General features: G+C 38.4%; 1 protein-coding gene across 2 annotated transcripts in view; it reads right to left on the bottom strand.

The window, feature by feature from the left end:
• The window catches only part of egfra (epidermal growth factor receptor a (erythroblastic leukemia viral (v-erb-b) oncogene homolog, avian)), a 66,980-nt gene that overhangs the window by 26,029 nt on the left and 23,971 nt on the right, over positions 1-16,980 (bottom strand). For both annotated transcript variants that reach the window (XM_077518352.1, XM_077518348.1), the window contains exons 2-9: positions 6,759-6,910; positions 5,383-5,569; positions 5,174-5,308; positions 5,031-5,099; positions 4,709-4,827; positions 3,058-3,199; positions 1,894-2,010; positions 28-154 (exon numbers count right to left, since the gene is read on the bottom strand). In XM_077518352.1, coding sequence (XP_077374478.1) covers positions 28-154; positions 1,894-2,010; positions 3,058-3,199; positions 4,709-4,827; positions 5,031-5,099; positions 5,174-5,308; positions 5,383-5,569; positions 6,759-6,910 — 1,048 coding nt within the window. The remainder of the gene's footprint in view (positions 1-27; positions 155-1,893; positions 2,011-3,057; positions 3,200-4,708; positions 4,828-5,030; positions 5,100-5,173; positions 5,309-5,382; positions 5,570-6,758; positions 6,911-16,980) is intronic.

The following is a 16,980-nucleotide window of genomic DNA, read 5'->3' as shown; positions in this document are numbered from 1 at the left end:
CGGAGGCTGTTGATGTCACTGACTTACCCGTGAATGGACGTACGGATGACGACGATGTTGCCGTTGATTTTGGTGCAGTTTTTAAACGAGTCGATGTTGGTGGCGTTGATGGAGTACGTGTGCGTCAGGTGGCCTGTGCCCAGTCCGTTACACACTGTCGACAATTAAGACAATGAGGAAATGTTAAAAGCGAGGCATTAAACTTAGTGGGGTAAAGCTCAACCTCAATAATAAAAATATAATACATACAATTGCTCAATGAATATCTCCGACAAGAAGTAAGTTCCTTTTGACAGTTATTCACGATAACCACTATGTTGCACAATAGAAATAAGAAAGAACGAGTAAAAATAATCCAAAGAGTAAAAAAAATAAAATAAACAACACACTAAGTCATGCAACAATACATTGGAGCACAACGGACACATCATACAATTACTAGAACGTTCCTGACAAATTATTAATTTCAACTGTCCCATCGCACAATAGAAAAACTAGAAGTAATCCGCAGAGGGGAAAAAAAACAAAACAAACCATGCTGAGTCAAACTACTTTCATGTGATAGTTCCATGAAAGTTCTGCATGATAGCTGACAATTTAGAAAATAGGACTAGACAGAATAAATAGAAATAATCCAGAGTCAAAAAGTCAAAGGAACATTCGGTCCTTGCACAATAGAAATGAACATGAAATAAATATGAAACATATTAGAGCTGTAAAAATTTTGTTTGGTTTGGTCATGTGACATTCACAAGCTGAGCTGTGATTGGTTACCTGAGCCCTTGTGATGTCATTTTCAGCAAGTTGCAAAATGTGTTTTTAAAGGTACTAATTGTACATGAAAAATAATGAAAATATCAAATTTATTATAGACAAAATATTCATGTTTGACAGCCAAAAATGGCTAAATAAGTAAAGTATCCCTTTAAACACAGTCAGTCACAGTCAATTGTTTCATTTTATAAACTGACATTTTTTTTTGTAACATTGCAAAAGTAAATAAATAAAATTACTTAAATATTAAAACCAATTAAATCAATATTAATATTAATACATTATTCAGGAATTGTGTGCTTCAAAAAGTCGAAACAAACTGTTTTAAAATGCTAAAATTGAAGATATAATACACATTTTTCAAAGAAACTTATGCAAAACTGAGTCAGTTGCTGGACAGATAAATGTATTACACAAGTGAAAGTAAGCTCATGAGTCTTCTTTGCCTGAAGACTTCCGACCATTTCCCCGCCACTCTGATGAGGGGCTCCCCCTAGGGGTCCACCAACAAATTGCTCAATAAGTAATGAACAATGAAGCCGTTATAGTGGCTGTATATTAACTACAAATATCGATACTTGGCGTAGGCGTATCGATAATCACTTGGGAGACAAAGTATCACAATTTATCGCGATATCGATATATCGTCACACTCCTCATGTGTACTGTACATATGATTAAAGCAGCAGCTCTTTGTGCCTATTCATGACCATGCACAATAAGCACAACTACAAATGATCCACAGAGTCAAAAATGTATAATTATGATTTGCATTCATGATAAATAGGTGTAGCTTGATGTTTTTGGTGGATGCTAATAGAGGAGACTGGCTCACTAAATGAGTCTCAACAGCTCATGAATACACTTTTATGAAATATCAATATAAAATTCCCTCATTAATAATAAAATCTAATTAAATAAAAATTACATGGATTAATATGCACATAAAAAAAAACTAGCTCGAAGGGTTAGGTGTGAAGTGCACTGGAATGCAGTACACAAACACTCGACAGGATATAATGATTGACAAGTGCTGTGGATGAGTCAAGAGGATGCCCCCACCCCCACCCAACCCGTCCCCCCTTCTTTGGGTTGCAGAGTGCCAGCTTGGGGCCTCACCTTTGGGGCACAGTCCATCGCATTTGGCACACTTCCTGACGCCACCCTCCTCCACCTCGTAAGTGTTGCCGCTGCACGTCCGCACGCACGCGCCGTGGTCCGTCACCACGTAGTTATCTGCGAGGGTTGACAAACACACAAGATCGGATCGGATCGTACTCTGCTGACTGTTGACAGGCTCACAGGTGACTTAGCTAAAGTGAGCGATGGTCATCTTTTCTCAAGACATTGCAATAGTGTTATGAATAGCATTGCTTCGAGAAAGAAGTCTTACTAAAAAAAATAATAATAATTAAAAAAAAAAAAAGTATTTTTTTTTTCCAGGGAGCACCCTTGAGAGAGTTGTTTTTTTTCCAAAGAAAATTCATTTAATCAAGATTAAAGTGTTGTTGTTTTTTTTATTAAATTTTACTCTTAAATAATACTCTCCAAGAATACATTATGAGTAATTTTTCAAGAAAAATTAGTCCTCTTAGGACATGTGTCAAACTCAAGGCCCCGGGGGCCAGATCTGGCCTGCCACATCATTTTATGCGGCCCGCGAAGGCAAATCTTGTGCCTCGACTTCATGTTTCTTGCTAAAATACTACAATTCAAAATTGCCTTCTTTCTGATTTGAGACTTGTGGAAAAATGCGGCATCATCAGGAAAAAAAACACACAAAAAAACGTAGCACTCCGACAAGAAAACGTTTTCCTTACACTTATTGTTCACACTTATTTTACACAAATAAAAACTTGAACTTTAAAGTATATATTTCATATGTTCCAAGAAAAGTTCAAGATAAAAAATCTTGAGAAAAAGAGCCCTAGTTTTTGGACGAAAAAGGCATATTCTGACAAAAACAACAACAACAACAAAAAATAAATAAATAAATATATATATATATATATATATATATAGATAGAGGTGTCATATTTTTAGGGGGGAAAAAAAGTTGTATTGTAAAACTGCATTTAGGAATTGTCCAATGTTGACTGTTTACAGTCTGAGGTGACTCAAACACCCAAGTTAAAGTGAGAAAGAACAGATGTTACATTAACATGCACAGAAACTCAATCATTTTCTTTCCTTGTCTGCAAGGTTTATCATTAAACTGGGAAGCACCTAATGTCTAACAAGCAGCGAGCGTTGACGGCAAGTCAAGTTTATCAGGATCCTTACGCGGGCAGCTCTTGACACAGGTGGCGCCGAAGTTGTACTTCCCGTGTGGGTTGGGTACCAGCTGGTGCTGGTTGGGGTCGTAGCGCATGAGGCCCGGGCAGGAGTCCTTGCACACCCCGTCGTCCTGGATGTCCCGACAGGCCTGCAGCACAAACATAGCAGAGGCTTAATGAAAACATTACATTCCTCCATGGCGGACTGTACAGCGGCCTCAACGCTCCCAGGGCTGCACAGGCTGCGGCTAAATACACAAGCTAATAACGCTTTAAATAACCCGAGATGGGACTTTTCAAAGATTTAGCCTCCCATCAGAGAACAAAAAACATCTGGGCCCTCGCCGAAAAATAAATAATTCTTTAATGTGTGCAGTAATGCTAGTTAGTCGGAATGCCATCTCAAAATTGTATGTAAATCTTGTTAAAACCTGCAACGGTAAAACTATGAAGAAGAATTAAATAGTAACATTTCAAGAAAAAACATTTTTTATATTTTTTTTTATGACAACCAGATTACAATAATTATATAATATTAAGGCCAGTAAGAAAATATTTCAAAAAATAAATAAATAAAGTGGGAAATTTTGGCTTGGTTGTTTTGTTTCTTGCTTATGTGTTCATGTGCCAAAGAAGGATTTGAGAATTAAATTGTTATCATAAGAGGATAAATTCCTTCTTATAAGCATGATGTAATCATACAAATAAGTATTTTTCAGCCAATAAGTCGCACTGTTACAAGGATAAAGCCGTAACAGTATATTGCAAAAAAAAATTTTTTATTGTTACACAGTAACTTTGAGTGCCTATAAATTGAATGAATTATTATTATTATTATTATTATTATTATTATTATTTATTTTTAGAAGTAGGGCCCGACCAATTAATTGGCTGCCGATTATAATCGGCCAATTACTTTCCCCTTAAAACGTTCTCGAAGAAAACCGAAGTTTCCGACTCTGTGAACGTCACCTGGAATGCACCATTTTGTTTGCATAGCATTAGCTACTATCAAGTGTGTAGCCGTATGCTATGAATTTAAGAATTACATCTACTATATATTTAAATACAAAATATGCTTCGTTTTTAAAACATCACTAGCCTAGCGCTAACAGGAAGTTAGCAACGACTTGTGTTTTTCCTTCAAACAACGAATATCCACACACAAATTTTGTGGGAACACATACCCACAGTTGATATAGCACTACACAAAGGCACAAATTCTTCCCAATGTGTGAAAAACGAGTTATTTTAACAGAATTCAATCGCAATTTTCTTCTTTACTCACTTTAAATGTGTACGCCATGGATGCATGGCACCACACTGCCCCCAAGAGGCCAAAATGCACAGGAACATTCCATATTTGGTTTTACAGTTTTTTCAGTTGCTCTTATTTTAGTTTATTCTATTCTTATTTCACGTTCTTCTTATTTTTATTTTGTCATAGTCCTTTCAAGTTATATATTCTAAACTTATTTCAAAAGTTAGAAGTTATTTTTTCTTAGTACTTGTAGTACGATGATAAATGTATTCTTATGAGAATAAAGTAGTAATGTAAAAAAGTTAAAAAAAAATTTAGATAATTTTTAACTTTACGAGGATAACGAACGCTGTAATATTGCCCTAATATACATAAAGTATCCCTGTGATCTTCTCACCAGACAGTCAGTGGGGCGAGGTCCCGTGCATCCGGCAGCGCAGTGTTCATTGCAACAGTCGCTGGGCGAGGGTCCTCGGCACCTCTTGGAGCACTGCTGCGCACAGTTCAGCTTGGTTACTGTACAAAGGAGAACAAGTGAAGAAAATGTCACGGCACATCGCAAATTTTGATGTTGTACGCTCATTTCAAAGGGACCTAGCCAAAATTCTTAGTTTTCAATGAACCCATAATCGTATCATATCAAAATATCTGGCATGAATATCGAGATAAGAAATAGCCCTATAGCCCTAACCTAGCGTAAATAACAGAAATCATCTTACAAGTCTGACAGTTTTGGGGTCCAGGTGCCCAGCAAGAACCGTTGAAGCAGCTTTTGTCACATTTTTTACCTATAAGAAACAATAAAAAAAAAAAATTAATGCCTTAATTAATGAGTAATAATATTCGTCAGTGCATCACTTACAAAGCGGGTTGTTGCTAGCCACGGATGGCAGTTCCATTTTGGGTTTACTGTCCTCGTTAATGATGTCGTACCACTGGATGGTCTCAACGTTACACAGGTAGTTGTTACCAAACTTCACTCCTCCTTTGATAATTTCTGTAAAAAACAAACATTGTACTTTAATGACCTAAGTATTCACCAAGATGAAGAAGTAATGTGCTGGCACAAACCTGTGAGGCTGGTCAGAAGCAGCTCGCTGGTGCCCCGACCCGACGCTTTGTCATAATTGGCCAGCACGGATAGGGCGAAGTTTCCCTCGTAAAGCGAGTGACCACGAATGATGCGCAGGTTGTCCAGCGGGATCCTGGATGCGCTGTTGAGGGCGATGAGCACGTAGCCGCCCACTTCTTCTATCGTCTGCAGAAACAAAAATAGCAAATGGGTATTCAGATAACCACAACTGCGCAAAAATAAAAAAAAAATAAAAAAAATAAATAAATAAAAAAATAAAAATAAAAAAATAACCACAACTGCTTGGTAATAATTAGGAGAATCATGGATCCGTGTATTAGCTACTCTTAGTTTGTTTAGTTTTATGCAGTTACTATGTCCCTTATGATGATGATGATGATGTATTAGCCACTCTTAGTTTGCCTAGTCTTATACGGTTACTTACTTTGTCCCTTATGATGATAATGTATGATGATGATAATGATGTATTAGCCACCGTTAGTTTGTCTAGTCTTATGCAGTTACCATGTCCCTTTTTATGTATGGTGATAATGTATTCGCCACTCTTAGTTTGCCTAGTCTTATGCAGTTTCTATGTCCCTTATGATGATAATGTATGATGATGATGTATTACCCACTCTTTGTTTAACTAGTGGTATGCAGTTACTGTGCCCCTTATGATGATGTATGATAATGTATTAGCCACTCTAGTTTGTCTAATCTTGTGCAGTTACTATGCCCCTGATGATGATAGTGTATGATGACGACGTATTAGCCACTTTTAGTTTGTCTAGTCTTATGAAGTTACCATGCCCCTGATGACATATTAGCCACTCTTAATTCGTCTAGTCTTATGCAGTTACTATGTCCCTCATTATGATGATGATGTATTAACCACTCTTAATAAGTCCAGTCCTATGCAGTTACCATGTCCCTTATGACGATGTATGATGACAATGTATTAGCCACTCTTAGTTTCTTTAGTCTTATGCGGTTACTATGTCTCGTGATGATGTGATAATGTGGTCAGATGCTGTCGCTATGTGCCTATATGAGTCACTCTTAGTTTGTCTAGTCACTCTTATTTGATCAAATAGTCTTTTATTCGGTCATACAGACGTGTGCAATGCCCCAGCGAGAGTTAGTAAATGACACTTTAGTCAGTATGTTGAGGTTTTCTCTGCATCCAGCCAGCTCAAGTGTTTTCTTCAAGGTCATCTGCATCCAGCCCTGCTCTCTGTTGTCTATTTACATTTTTGTCTATAAAGTCTTTCTGTTGTCCAACATCTGTCTTGCCTTCATTTTGGTGTGCAGCTCACGTGACAGTATTTTTCAAGAACAGTCATTTTAACACAGAAGAGTAATACGCTCTTACCCTGAGGAAGGACAAGTCACGGTGCTCCTCCATGTAGGTGACCTCCAGGTTCTCCAGGACCACAGTGCAGTTGCTGTAGGTCTTTACCATGTTCAGGTAGTGGTCGTCTTTGGAGCCCAGCAAATTTAAGCGGTTGGTGATGCCTTGGCACACTGCCGAGAAAAATACAAACATCTGTAACTATGGGACAATGCCACAAATGTCAGCCTGAAATGCTATCAGTCATCGGCATTGCACAACAAACACACAGGCTTGTGCATTTCCTCCATCTAGTCATAATGTGGCCTGCTTTCATGTAAAAATAGCCAATGTGGGTTGCTTCTACTATTGGAATCACATCCCCACAACAAAGCACAAAATCTTGCTGGTGGGTGAAAATGAGACGGGTACATTGGTACTGGCAGCAGATGGAAAACGCATACGTCACTCACCAGGCTTGACACCTGAGAAGTGTTTTGTGAAAAAGAGAAAGCATAACATGTCTTCTTTAAATGCTACAAGTGTTAGAGTAGCAGCAAATGTAGCTTATTAGGCAACAATGTTTGAATAAGAAAGGCTTTCAAGATAAGTGCTGACTAAACAAAACTGGGGATTGTTTTGTTTTTTTTAACTCTGATGAATGAGTCTTCCATTGTAGCGTGAGCCGGTCCGACGGGTTCTGACCGGAACCCTGCAGGAGTCACCCGTGCTGTGTAAACCCCTCCGCCACCAATAACACTGCCATACATTCACTCATATTACCTGCACATTTATTAACTGTATAATGGATTTTTTTTTTCCTGACTCTTTTAAAGTGGAGATTTACGGCTTTGCAATAAGAGCTAGCAAGCAAAGAGTCTTCCAGATGTGTAGTGGAAATCAGGGCACTGCTGTATTGTAAAGTCTCCTGGGTCGCATTCCACAACAGGTTAGCACTTGACTGGCAAATAGATTAGCCATAATCTTAGCAATTCTTATGCAAAGCAAAGTAGTCAGTAGATTATATTGGAAAATAAACCTGATAGGAATGGTATCGGGTACTTGTGGACACTGCTTACACCAGCTATGATACTTAAAGGGATACTTGACTCGAACAATTTTCAGCAGTGAAAAGTTCATATTTTGTCCAGAATGAATTTGATATCTTCATTATTTTTCATGTACAATAAATACCTTTCAAAAAGTAACAGAAAAAAAAAAAAGTGTTTTTCAGTAAAGTTACCGGTAATCATACAATAAGGCTGCATCTTGTTTTGAGGGGGGGGGGGGGGGGGGGAGTAAAAAATAAAATAAAATAAATTTTAAAAAAGCATAAAGCCAAAATATATGAAAAATCATTTTGAATATATGAAAAATCATTTTTAGAATACAGATTAAGTCATCACTCCCCCCCCCCCCAATAAAAATGAGTCACAAGAAAGAAAACAAAATATAATATGACGTGAAGTCACCTTTAAAGCCAAACACACTCAAATACGATGAAAGGGAGCTCAAGTGGAGATGAAAATTACCCCTCGCATGCATGTTATCGCATTCAATATCACAAATCCATTTTTATCTGTTTACTCCATTAATCGACCATATAATTGGTATAATACTTTATTCTAAAAATATTCAATAGCTGCAGTTAACTACAGATAAAGTAGGAAAAATTGCCTAATTATTGGCATGTTTGTATCCCATTTAAGATCGTCTAAGGAGCATAAGCAAACCACTGCATTGCAGTGAATAAGCGGGAATTAGGACGTCAACAGCTGCCTGCCGTCGTCCTCCCTCTCCCTCCTCATTAGCTGCTCCCCGAGGGTCCTTGCTGACATGAACCGGGCCAACCGTCCACGGCAACTCAAGGCACACTAGGGAGCTTTAAATTCATTAGAGGAGCCACGCGAGATACAATTAGCGCTGTAATTATTCCTCAAGCCAAAGCGTAATAAGCAAACGGCGTGTACGGTAAATATGTACACTTCGCACAGCTGCTTTCCCCCGTTACTACATGATTCTGATTTACAACGAAAGGCGGGGCGAGGCGGGTGACGTCAACAAACATCCCCCGCCAGGTTAGCTAAGCAAGAAGTGGAGGGAAAAAAAAAACAAGAAACAAGAAAAGCCACGGAGCTGCTTCTGCTTGGAGTGCCTGATTTCATAACGGGCCCTGCAGGTGGTAAATGACCTGATAGCCTGGGACCATAAAGTCACTTCCTTATTAGGCCGCGACACATAAAACGAGGTCAGGCTGAATCAACACATGAGCCACCGCAAGCTTGCCTCACTGGGCTCGTTAAGATTTTTCCCAACTGGAACAAACAACTGTGTAATCCAGCGACACCCAAAAATTCTGCATTTATGAATTCATTAAAGCTATTTATTATTTTTGTAAAGGCTGGATTTGTTTTATATAGTTCTTGCATTGCGAGTCATTAGAAGAAGGTGGTGGGATCAAAGGTCTTTCAAGATTTGTCATATCACTAAAAAAAAATAAAAAAAAATAAAGAAAAATTTGTACTGTAATCGTACGAGAATAAAGTACAAACTAAATCAAGAATGAAAGCTTTAACGTTAATATATAAGTATAAATATATTAGGAAAAAAAGTCTTTTTTTTTTAGGACAATTTTTTTTATTTTCCAAGAAAAAATTACAGAAAATCACATTTTTTTATTTTATTTTTCTAAAAAAGATTAACTTTAACGGGAATAATACATTAAAGTATTTGAAGCCCTTCCAAAAATTAACTATAGGCATATAATGATTAAATCTTACCTTTGACACCATGGTGATGCTATAATTATAGTTAAAAAACGAACAAAAATGTTTTATGAGTTTTGGTTTGGATTATTTTTGCTAGTTTTAGTTACCTATAACCTTGACTCATCTATGTGTGTGTCTTGCCCATTTATGGCTAGTAGAAAAAAAAACGGCTTGTACTACAGTTGAAAAAATAAATACACACTTTGGTGTTCCATTATACCGGAGTCACTTTTGACTCAGACCTACCTGTCGCCCAGCACATGGGCGGGGCTTGTGCTGACGTCAATATCACTAGAACGGAGACCAATTAGCTGTTGCTTCACTTCCTGCCTTCACATGGAGGTAATAGCAACTGAACTAAGGAGTGTCTCTGTGTGCAGTCTGTGTGTGCGCATTGAGATTAATGACCCCATGAGGAGCCAATATAATAAAGCGAACCATCTTTGCTTTGCTTAATTCCCTAATCACAGGTCTATTAGTGTTTACTCTGATCAGTTATTTTACGAGATAAAGTAAAATTACAAATTAAGTTGGATTTCTTCATAAAAACTGCTGCTATTTTTGTCGTAATGGTTTGAAAATGAAGTAATTTGTAAATCATTTGAAGAAGAAATTGCAGGAATGCTGAAAGCATCTCATATATGTTATTCGGATTTTTATTCTCCTCACTGTTTTGCCGACAAACAACTCCCACATTATACTTCCGATTTACAGCATTCAAATTTCAACTTGCTGAAAAAAATCATGCCTTCCGGGGTATATATGGTCTGATTCCACATTATTTAGAGTACTTGCACAATTTAACGTTAAATATCAACTTTTCCCCATTCATTTTCAATGGGACTGACACTGAACTTTTTCTAAGTCTAAGTCATCATTACTTGCTCTCTGATACTGCTAAGTGTGCTGTCCACTAACCAGGAGGTCCCGGGTTCGAATCCCACCTCTGACTGTACATTGCAAATATATCAATTGGCAACTGAAAAGATTAAATGCACATTGGCTTTCATCAGATGGCTATTTTTAAAATACATACGACATTAGCATTGAATTTGAACAAGGGAAGTTAGCTCAGTCATTAGAGCAACTGCTTCCCTCATGGAGAACCTGGGTTCAAACCCTGCTTGGACCACATTTTAGTACATTTGATGGTGTAGTACCAACTGACTATCGAATCAGGAAATGGATTATTTTTATTATTTTCTCTGAAATGATTAAATCCCACCTTAGATTGCAGTTCAAGTTTTCCTTTTATCCATTTATCTTTCAACTTCAATGAAAACTTTGTAATTTTCACATAATTTATCTTTCAATTTACGACATTCAGCTTAGCATTCAGTTTTCAGCATTCCCACGCAATTTCTCCAGAAATTGCACTTAGTCTAGTTACAAGAGTAAATTTGTCAAAATTGTACACAAACATAAAAGTTATCTTACAAGGTCGAAGTCATAATTTTACAAGCGTTAAGTAAAATTGCTAAAAAATAAATAAATAATTTGAAAAAAGTAATGTCACAAATATTTTTCTAGAAAAAAATTGCAGAGTAAACTTTTTAAAATGCTATATGGCTAAATGTTTGTGTTGCAGTGAACAAAAGGTGGTTGTGTTTGTGTGCATGAGAAATGTGACACTCAACTGACAAGCAGAAACTTTCCCAATGTTACCAAAATGGGCTATTGCACAGGCTTGCGTGTGAGTTCGTTATGATGCAAGTGATGCTGATTTATCTGATCTTCTTCCATCTGTAACTTAAAAATATCTTCCAATCTGAAGGTTGATACTACGCCAAGCAAAACTGAACGGTGATAACTGGAAGATTTACAACAAACACTATAAGCTCAATTCTAACGCGGCCCGAGTGGGACATAAATACAAGGTTTTTACTTCTCAATTACACCTCGTATGAAACGGTGTTTTCCGACAAAATAATGAAAGTCCACAAATTCAAACCGTGACTTTCCTGGGACTCAAGCAAAAACCCGTCAAAACATGTCTAATGGTTGCTTGTTGGACATCCAATGCGCGTTTAAATCAAGGCGCGTTTTACGAGCGGGCCGCTTCCTCTCGTCCGCTATCTGCAATTGAATTACGCTGCTTCCAGAGGCTGCTCATTCAATTATGTGAAAACATATACATAATCAAAGGAGGATGCTAACTGCCATTCTTGTTGATTTCCCAGTCAACAGCATTAGGGCAAAGAAAGTTATGTAACCTCTGCCTTCAGTCCAATAACAAATCATTGGTCTGCTGCCTCATTTAAAAGGGAAGTCAAGTCAAATATTTATTTTTGACAATAATATGTTTTATGTCAACCCACTAGTTTAAACACAACATTCTAATTATTATTATGTTTGTGGAATATGAATTAAGAATTTGCCACTTACTGTAATGTCAACTGAAAATGACATCACAGTAACTAAGGACTGAGCTAGCAAACGTGACATGCTCAAGGTAACAACCAATCACGACTCCCCTGATTTCGAAGTTTGGTCATGTGATGTTAGCAAGCTGAGCCCTTTATGTGATGACTAGAGCTGTCCAAATTAATCAATTAATCGATTATCAAATTATTCTACAACTATTTTAATATTCAAGTAATTGTTTGGAGAGATTTTCTGATTTAAAATTGTTCAAATCTTCTGATTTCACCATATCAACAGTAATTGTTCACTGATTTTTGTAGAAGACTGATTATCTTCCGTGTTTAATCAAAATAAGACATTTGCTAACATCTGTTTTTACTTTGGAAAACAATGACCGAACCGGTCACATAGTACAACATCAATCCCACTTTATTTAATCACTATACGAATACGAAGTACAAAATAAACACCAATCACTGGCTAATAAAAAGTAGTCAGGAAATAATGCCTCTGAGATGGATAAAAACGGGTGGATTTTGCTCTTAATTCATATTCCACAATCAGAATATCATGTTGTAGACTAGTGGCACAGCAGAGAACATTATTGTAAAGACAATTTTTCGCTTGACTTTCCCTTCAAGGGTGAAAAATTACACCATCCTCTACTTACAGTATTGTCCTATTACTATTATTAGTATTTTTACAGTATTACTTTACAAATGATGATTCCGATATTTTGTAGGATAACATTCTGATAACCGATTAATCTACCGTTTAATAAAAAATATATAATGGATAAATATCTTTTTGAGGGCGGCACGGTAGTCGAGTGGTTAGCACGTCCGCTTCCCAGTTCTGAGGTCTCCGGTTCGAGTCCAGGCTCGGACCTTCCTGGGTGGAGTTTGCATGTTCTCCCCGTGCCCGCGTGGGTCTTCTCCGGGTACTCCGGTCTCCTCCCACATTCCAAAGACATGCATGGCAGGTTAATTGGGCGCTCCGAATTGTCCCTAGGTGTGCGTGTGAGTGTGGATGGTTGTTCGTCTCTGTGTGCCCTGCGATTGGTTGGCAACCAGTCCAGGGTGTCCCCTGCCTAATGCCCAGAGCCAGCTGAGATAGGCGCCAGCAGCCCCCGCGACCCTTGTGAGGAATAAGCGGTCAAGAAAATGGATGGATGGATGGATGGATATCTTTTTGAGTCCCTTAACACAAAAATAAAGAATTACAGGCAGAACATTGAACTTTTTTTTATAATACTTTATGCTTTATTATTTGCTTAACTGCTAAACAGAGGGAAAATTAGCCAAAAAAATTGGCAGATTTTTTTTTCCTGATATAAATAACGCTAATATCAGCTGGCTGACTAATCTCAATAAAATCATCATCATCAAAAACCTTTTAAGCAAAATGCTAATCAATGTGTAATGCACATTACTGCCCCCTGCTGAATTGGAGTGGACCAACTAATGACTGGATCATGCTAGACCTTTTTTGTTTTTCTTGTTACCACCATGTGTGAGGGTCCCTCCAGAAGCACACCAGTAGATCAGTCATGCTATCTTTTAAGGCTGACATTTAGGGTTGTTTAGGGTTTCGAGTTTTAAAGAGAAAGTGTTGCTGGATGCAGTATTATTTGTGGAAAATATTAACAAAAAAAATATATCTCCTCCCCCAATAAAGGCTAAAAACTAAACTCACACCTGCTACTGTTTGAGTTGAGCATATAAACTCCCCCAGCCTTGAGGAAATATGGTATGTTCATTTTACTGGTGTCCACTGTTTTTTTCTTTTTCTTTTCCTTTTTATGAGGTTGATTTGAAAGGTATCGACATCCTGTTCACTTTAAAAGTGGAGATACATTTTTCCTTTATGCGAGAGATGCCTCAGGCCCCGACAGCAAACAACTCTGGGCCTCGGAAAGGGAATAAAAAGGTGGGAGGGCTGCAATAAAGGACTAGAGGATTTAAAACGAAGGGAAAAGAAGAAACACAAGCCTCCTCTGACATGTCAGGAAGTTGCTCTTTGCACTGGATCTGCTCCAGGCGGCTACCCTGTGATGCTGGACCAGATGGTAGCTGATTCTCGTCTCCGGGGGAAGAGGAGGATGGACGGAATCTAGCTTTATGTACTACTGAGGACAGGAAGTGATGGAAAGGGAGGGGGAGAAAAGGTCTCAAAAGTAGAAAAGCAGGGTCGTAGACGGCCACGGCGTATCCCGCAGGCCATCCTTCGATTGTTTATTGCTATTGTATATGTAGCGCAGTCAGCAAGGTCATCAAAACAGAATGCTGAAAAACTAACCCATTGCTTTTTGCGACCTTTCTTGTAACTTTCCATTGGCAGGCTGACTCTGCACTTGACCCCAAATGCTGCCGCATGAGTACCGACTAGAACTAGGAGGGAAAAAAATCATCACTATCCAGAGCGAGCGTCACTACATGGACTCACTCATGCAAAAAAAAAAAAAAAAATCAGTTTTGAATGTAAAATTAGGAAAGCAAAAAAAAAAAAAAAAAAATCTGACTTTTAGCCACGGTTTTTCCTGTGTACAAAATTCAGAGGCGGCCACCTCTACCTAATTTGCTTACCACCTCCAGCCTGAGCCACTAATATGGCTCAACCCAGCGCTCCAGCTGTGTGGATTGAGCTCGGCAGGAACGCATTTTAACTGCAGTTGCATTATTGCGCTATGTCAACAGCAGTGCAGCGGAAAGACCTGAAGCAACGACCAAAGAAGAAACAGCTTTGTGTTTTTCCTATTTTAAAACTTTAATGTACCGAAGAAGAAACAGATCATGGAGCAGCTGTTGCGCACGGCCATTTCCTGGTTGCGCTCCAGCCATCGCCAAAGTCATAACAATAGTGTTTTATAACAACGCCGAGCTATATTTACAATTTAATATGTACTAGAGGATTAATTTTTAATGATTGCAGGTTTAAAAAAAAAACATGGAAAAAAGTGAATGGCAACTTCGTATTCATATAATTTCTAATTTCTAGTCCCTGATTGTAAAATGGCTGCAGGAGGGCGGCCCATAATGGTTTCGGTCACCGCTGCGAGTACCGATACTTTAAAATAAGACCGGTAGTCACCCGTCATAGTCAGGGTCATACCACCTCTGCCTCAATTTGAGCCAGGAAAAACCCTGTTAGCGCAAAACAATCTGGTTCTAATTATGAAGTGGGCTCAAATGAAACTCGTTTCAATGACAGTGAATCTGTGATAAAAGTCAAAATTGAATGCTGAAAAACTATTGTAGATTTCTATTAGCTGGCCCCTCTAACAAATCCCATAAAGACTCTCCATCTGGTCCTAAATGCTGCTGTCCGAGTACTGGCTAGAACTAGAAGAAGAGATTATATTTCTTCACTGATGGAAATTCCTTTACCTCAATAATAAATCACTCCAACATCATCCAACTGTTTTGGTCCATGTTGAGACCTCAAGTGCTGTTCAACACTTTAAAATTGAACAATAACAATGAAGCTGAGGTATCTTCCTGGTTGTCCTCGTGGGATAGAATCGGAGAGGGGGTAGTCAGGAGCGGTTTGTGGTTAAGCTAAAAGTGGACTTAAGCTGTTGGTTGTAAGGTCAAACTGTGGAAATGACACGTAACCTATGAACATGGCCGCGTTTTCCCTGAAGACTACTCACGGGGCACCCATCTGGAATACACAAGCTCATTGAATGTGCCTGTGAAGTTCAGTCCGCTCAAAGCTCTACCAGACCAAAAAAGGATGATGTGTTTAAAAGTGTATGAGACACTGCAGTTACTCTTGGCTGGGCTAAATTAATGTTTGGGACGTAACTCAGCTCGAGGAAGCTGGATTTCAAAGGGGATGCGCAACGTGTGCTCACAATTCCTCACACTGGGACAGTACTTCCATGTATGTCCACTCAGCCACCAGCCAAATCAGCAAAATCCAAAGGAAGTGCTGTATCAATCATTCTGGATACCTTATTTTACGACAAGGCTGAAGTTGCCCAATGAATCTGTTGGATTGCGACATGGAACCAGAGGCGTAAGGAAAGGTGGCATGCAGCTAGCTAGTATATAACATTGTAAAGTTTAACACGCAATACTCACTGCCCACGCGCGTGTGCTGACGCAGTTGTCGCTGCACTGGTTTGGACATCGCCACACATCTTATCTGAATTGGCAAAGCCACAACGGCTGGGTTGAGATTTGAGAAGAATTTAGCAATTCCGATTACTCTATACATTACAATACTGCATATCACGTTATTGATTCTAATTGAGTGAAGGAATGAAATGATGCAAACGGATTTATTTGCGTTTATTTTTTATTTTATTTTTTGTAATACTTTGGACCGAAGTTGGCACACAAGTATAGTGAGACCAAAAAGCTTAAAATGGTAGTTAACCATAATAATTTTTGACAATAATATGTTATATGTGACCTCACTAGTCTAAACATGACATTCTGATTAATATTCATTTATGGAATATGAGTTATGAAGCAAAATCCAGCTGGTCTTAACCTTCTCAGGGGGCGGCCATTTTGTTACTTGCTGAGTTGCTCAGGGCTCAGGCAACGACCGATCACAGCTCACCTGTTTGTTTGTTTGTTTTAAGTTGCGCTGTGATTGGTTGTTGTACCCGAGCAACATTGATGTCATCTTCAGTCGACAGCAAGTGGTAAAATGGCCGCCCTCTGAGATGGATAAAGAGCTGGATTTTGCTGCTTAACTCATATTCTACTAACGCAATATTAACCAGAACGCCATATTGAGACTAGTGGGGTTGCATAGAACATATTATTGTCAAAAATAAAGGTGTGTTGACTTCCCTTTAATGTAGTTTTTGTGTACCTTATGAAATTTATCAGAGTGCCTTTGGAAATTGTCCAATCGGACTGTAACGAGTCCAAAGAGAATGACATTTGTGTTTTTAAGACCAACTAATACAAATCTTTAAACCGAGACTGAGAACAGTCAAAAAAAGAGTTTTGAACTTCCTGTCAGGATATCATCTCTCTTTTAATCCACCAGGTATAAAGTAGGTGACTATGAAGCCCATCACTCCACTCCAATAATTAATTCTGTCTTAAAGGGACAAGTTGAAGATCTACTGCGACTTCTCAGATGAACAGATTTGTAATATGCATGACTAC

This window comes from Festucalex cinctus, chromosome 1 (genome assembly GCF_051991245.1).
Source record: "Festucalex cinctus isolate MCC-2025b chromosome 1, RoL_Fcin_1.0, whole genome shotgun sequence".
Classification (NCBI taxonomy): domain Eukaryota; kingdom Metazoa; phylum Chordata; class Actinopteri; order Syngnathiformes; family Syngnathidae; genus Festucalex; species Festucalex cinctus.
Note: the sequence above shows the minus strand (reverse complement) of the source record. Positions and strands in the feature narration are given on the sequence as shown.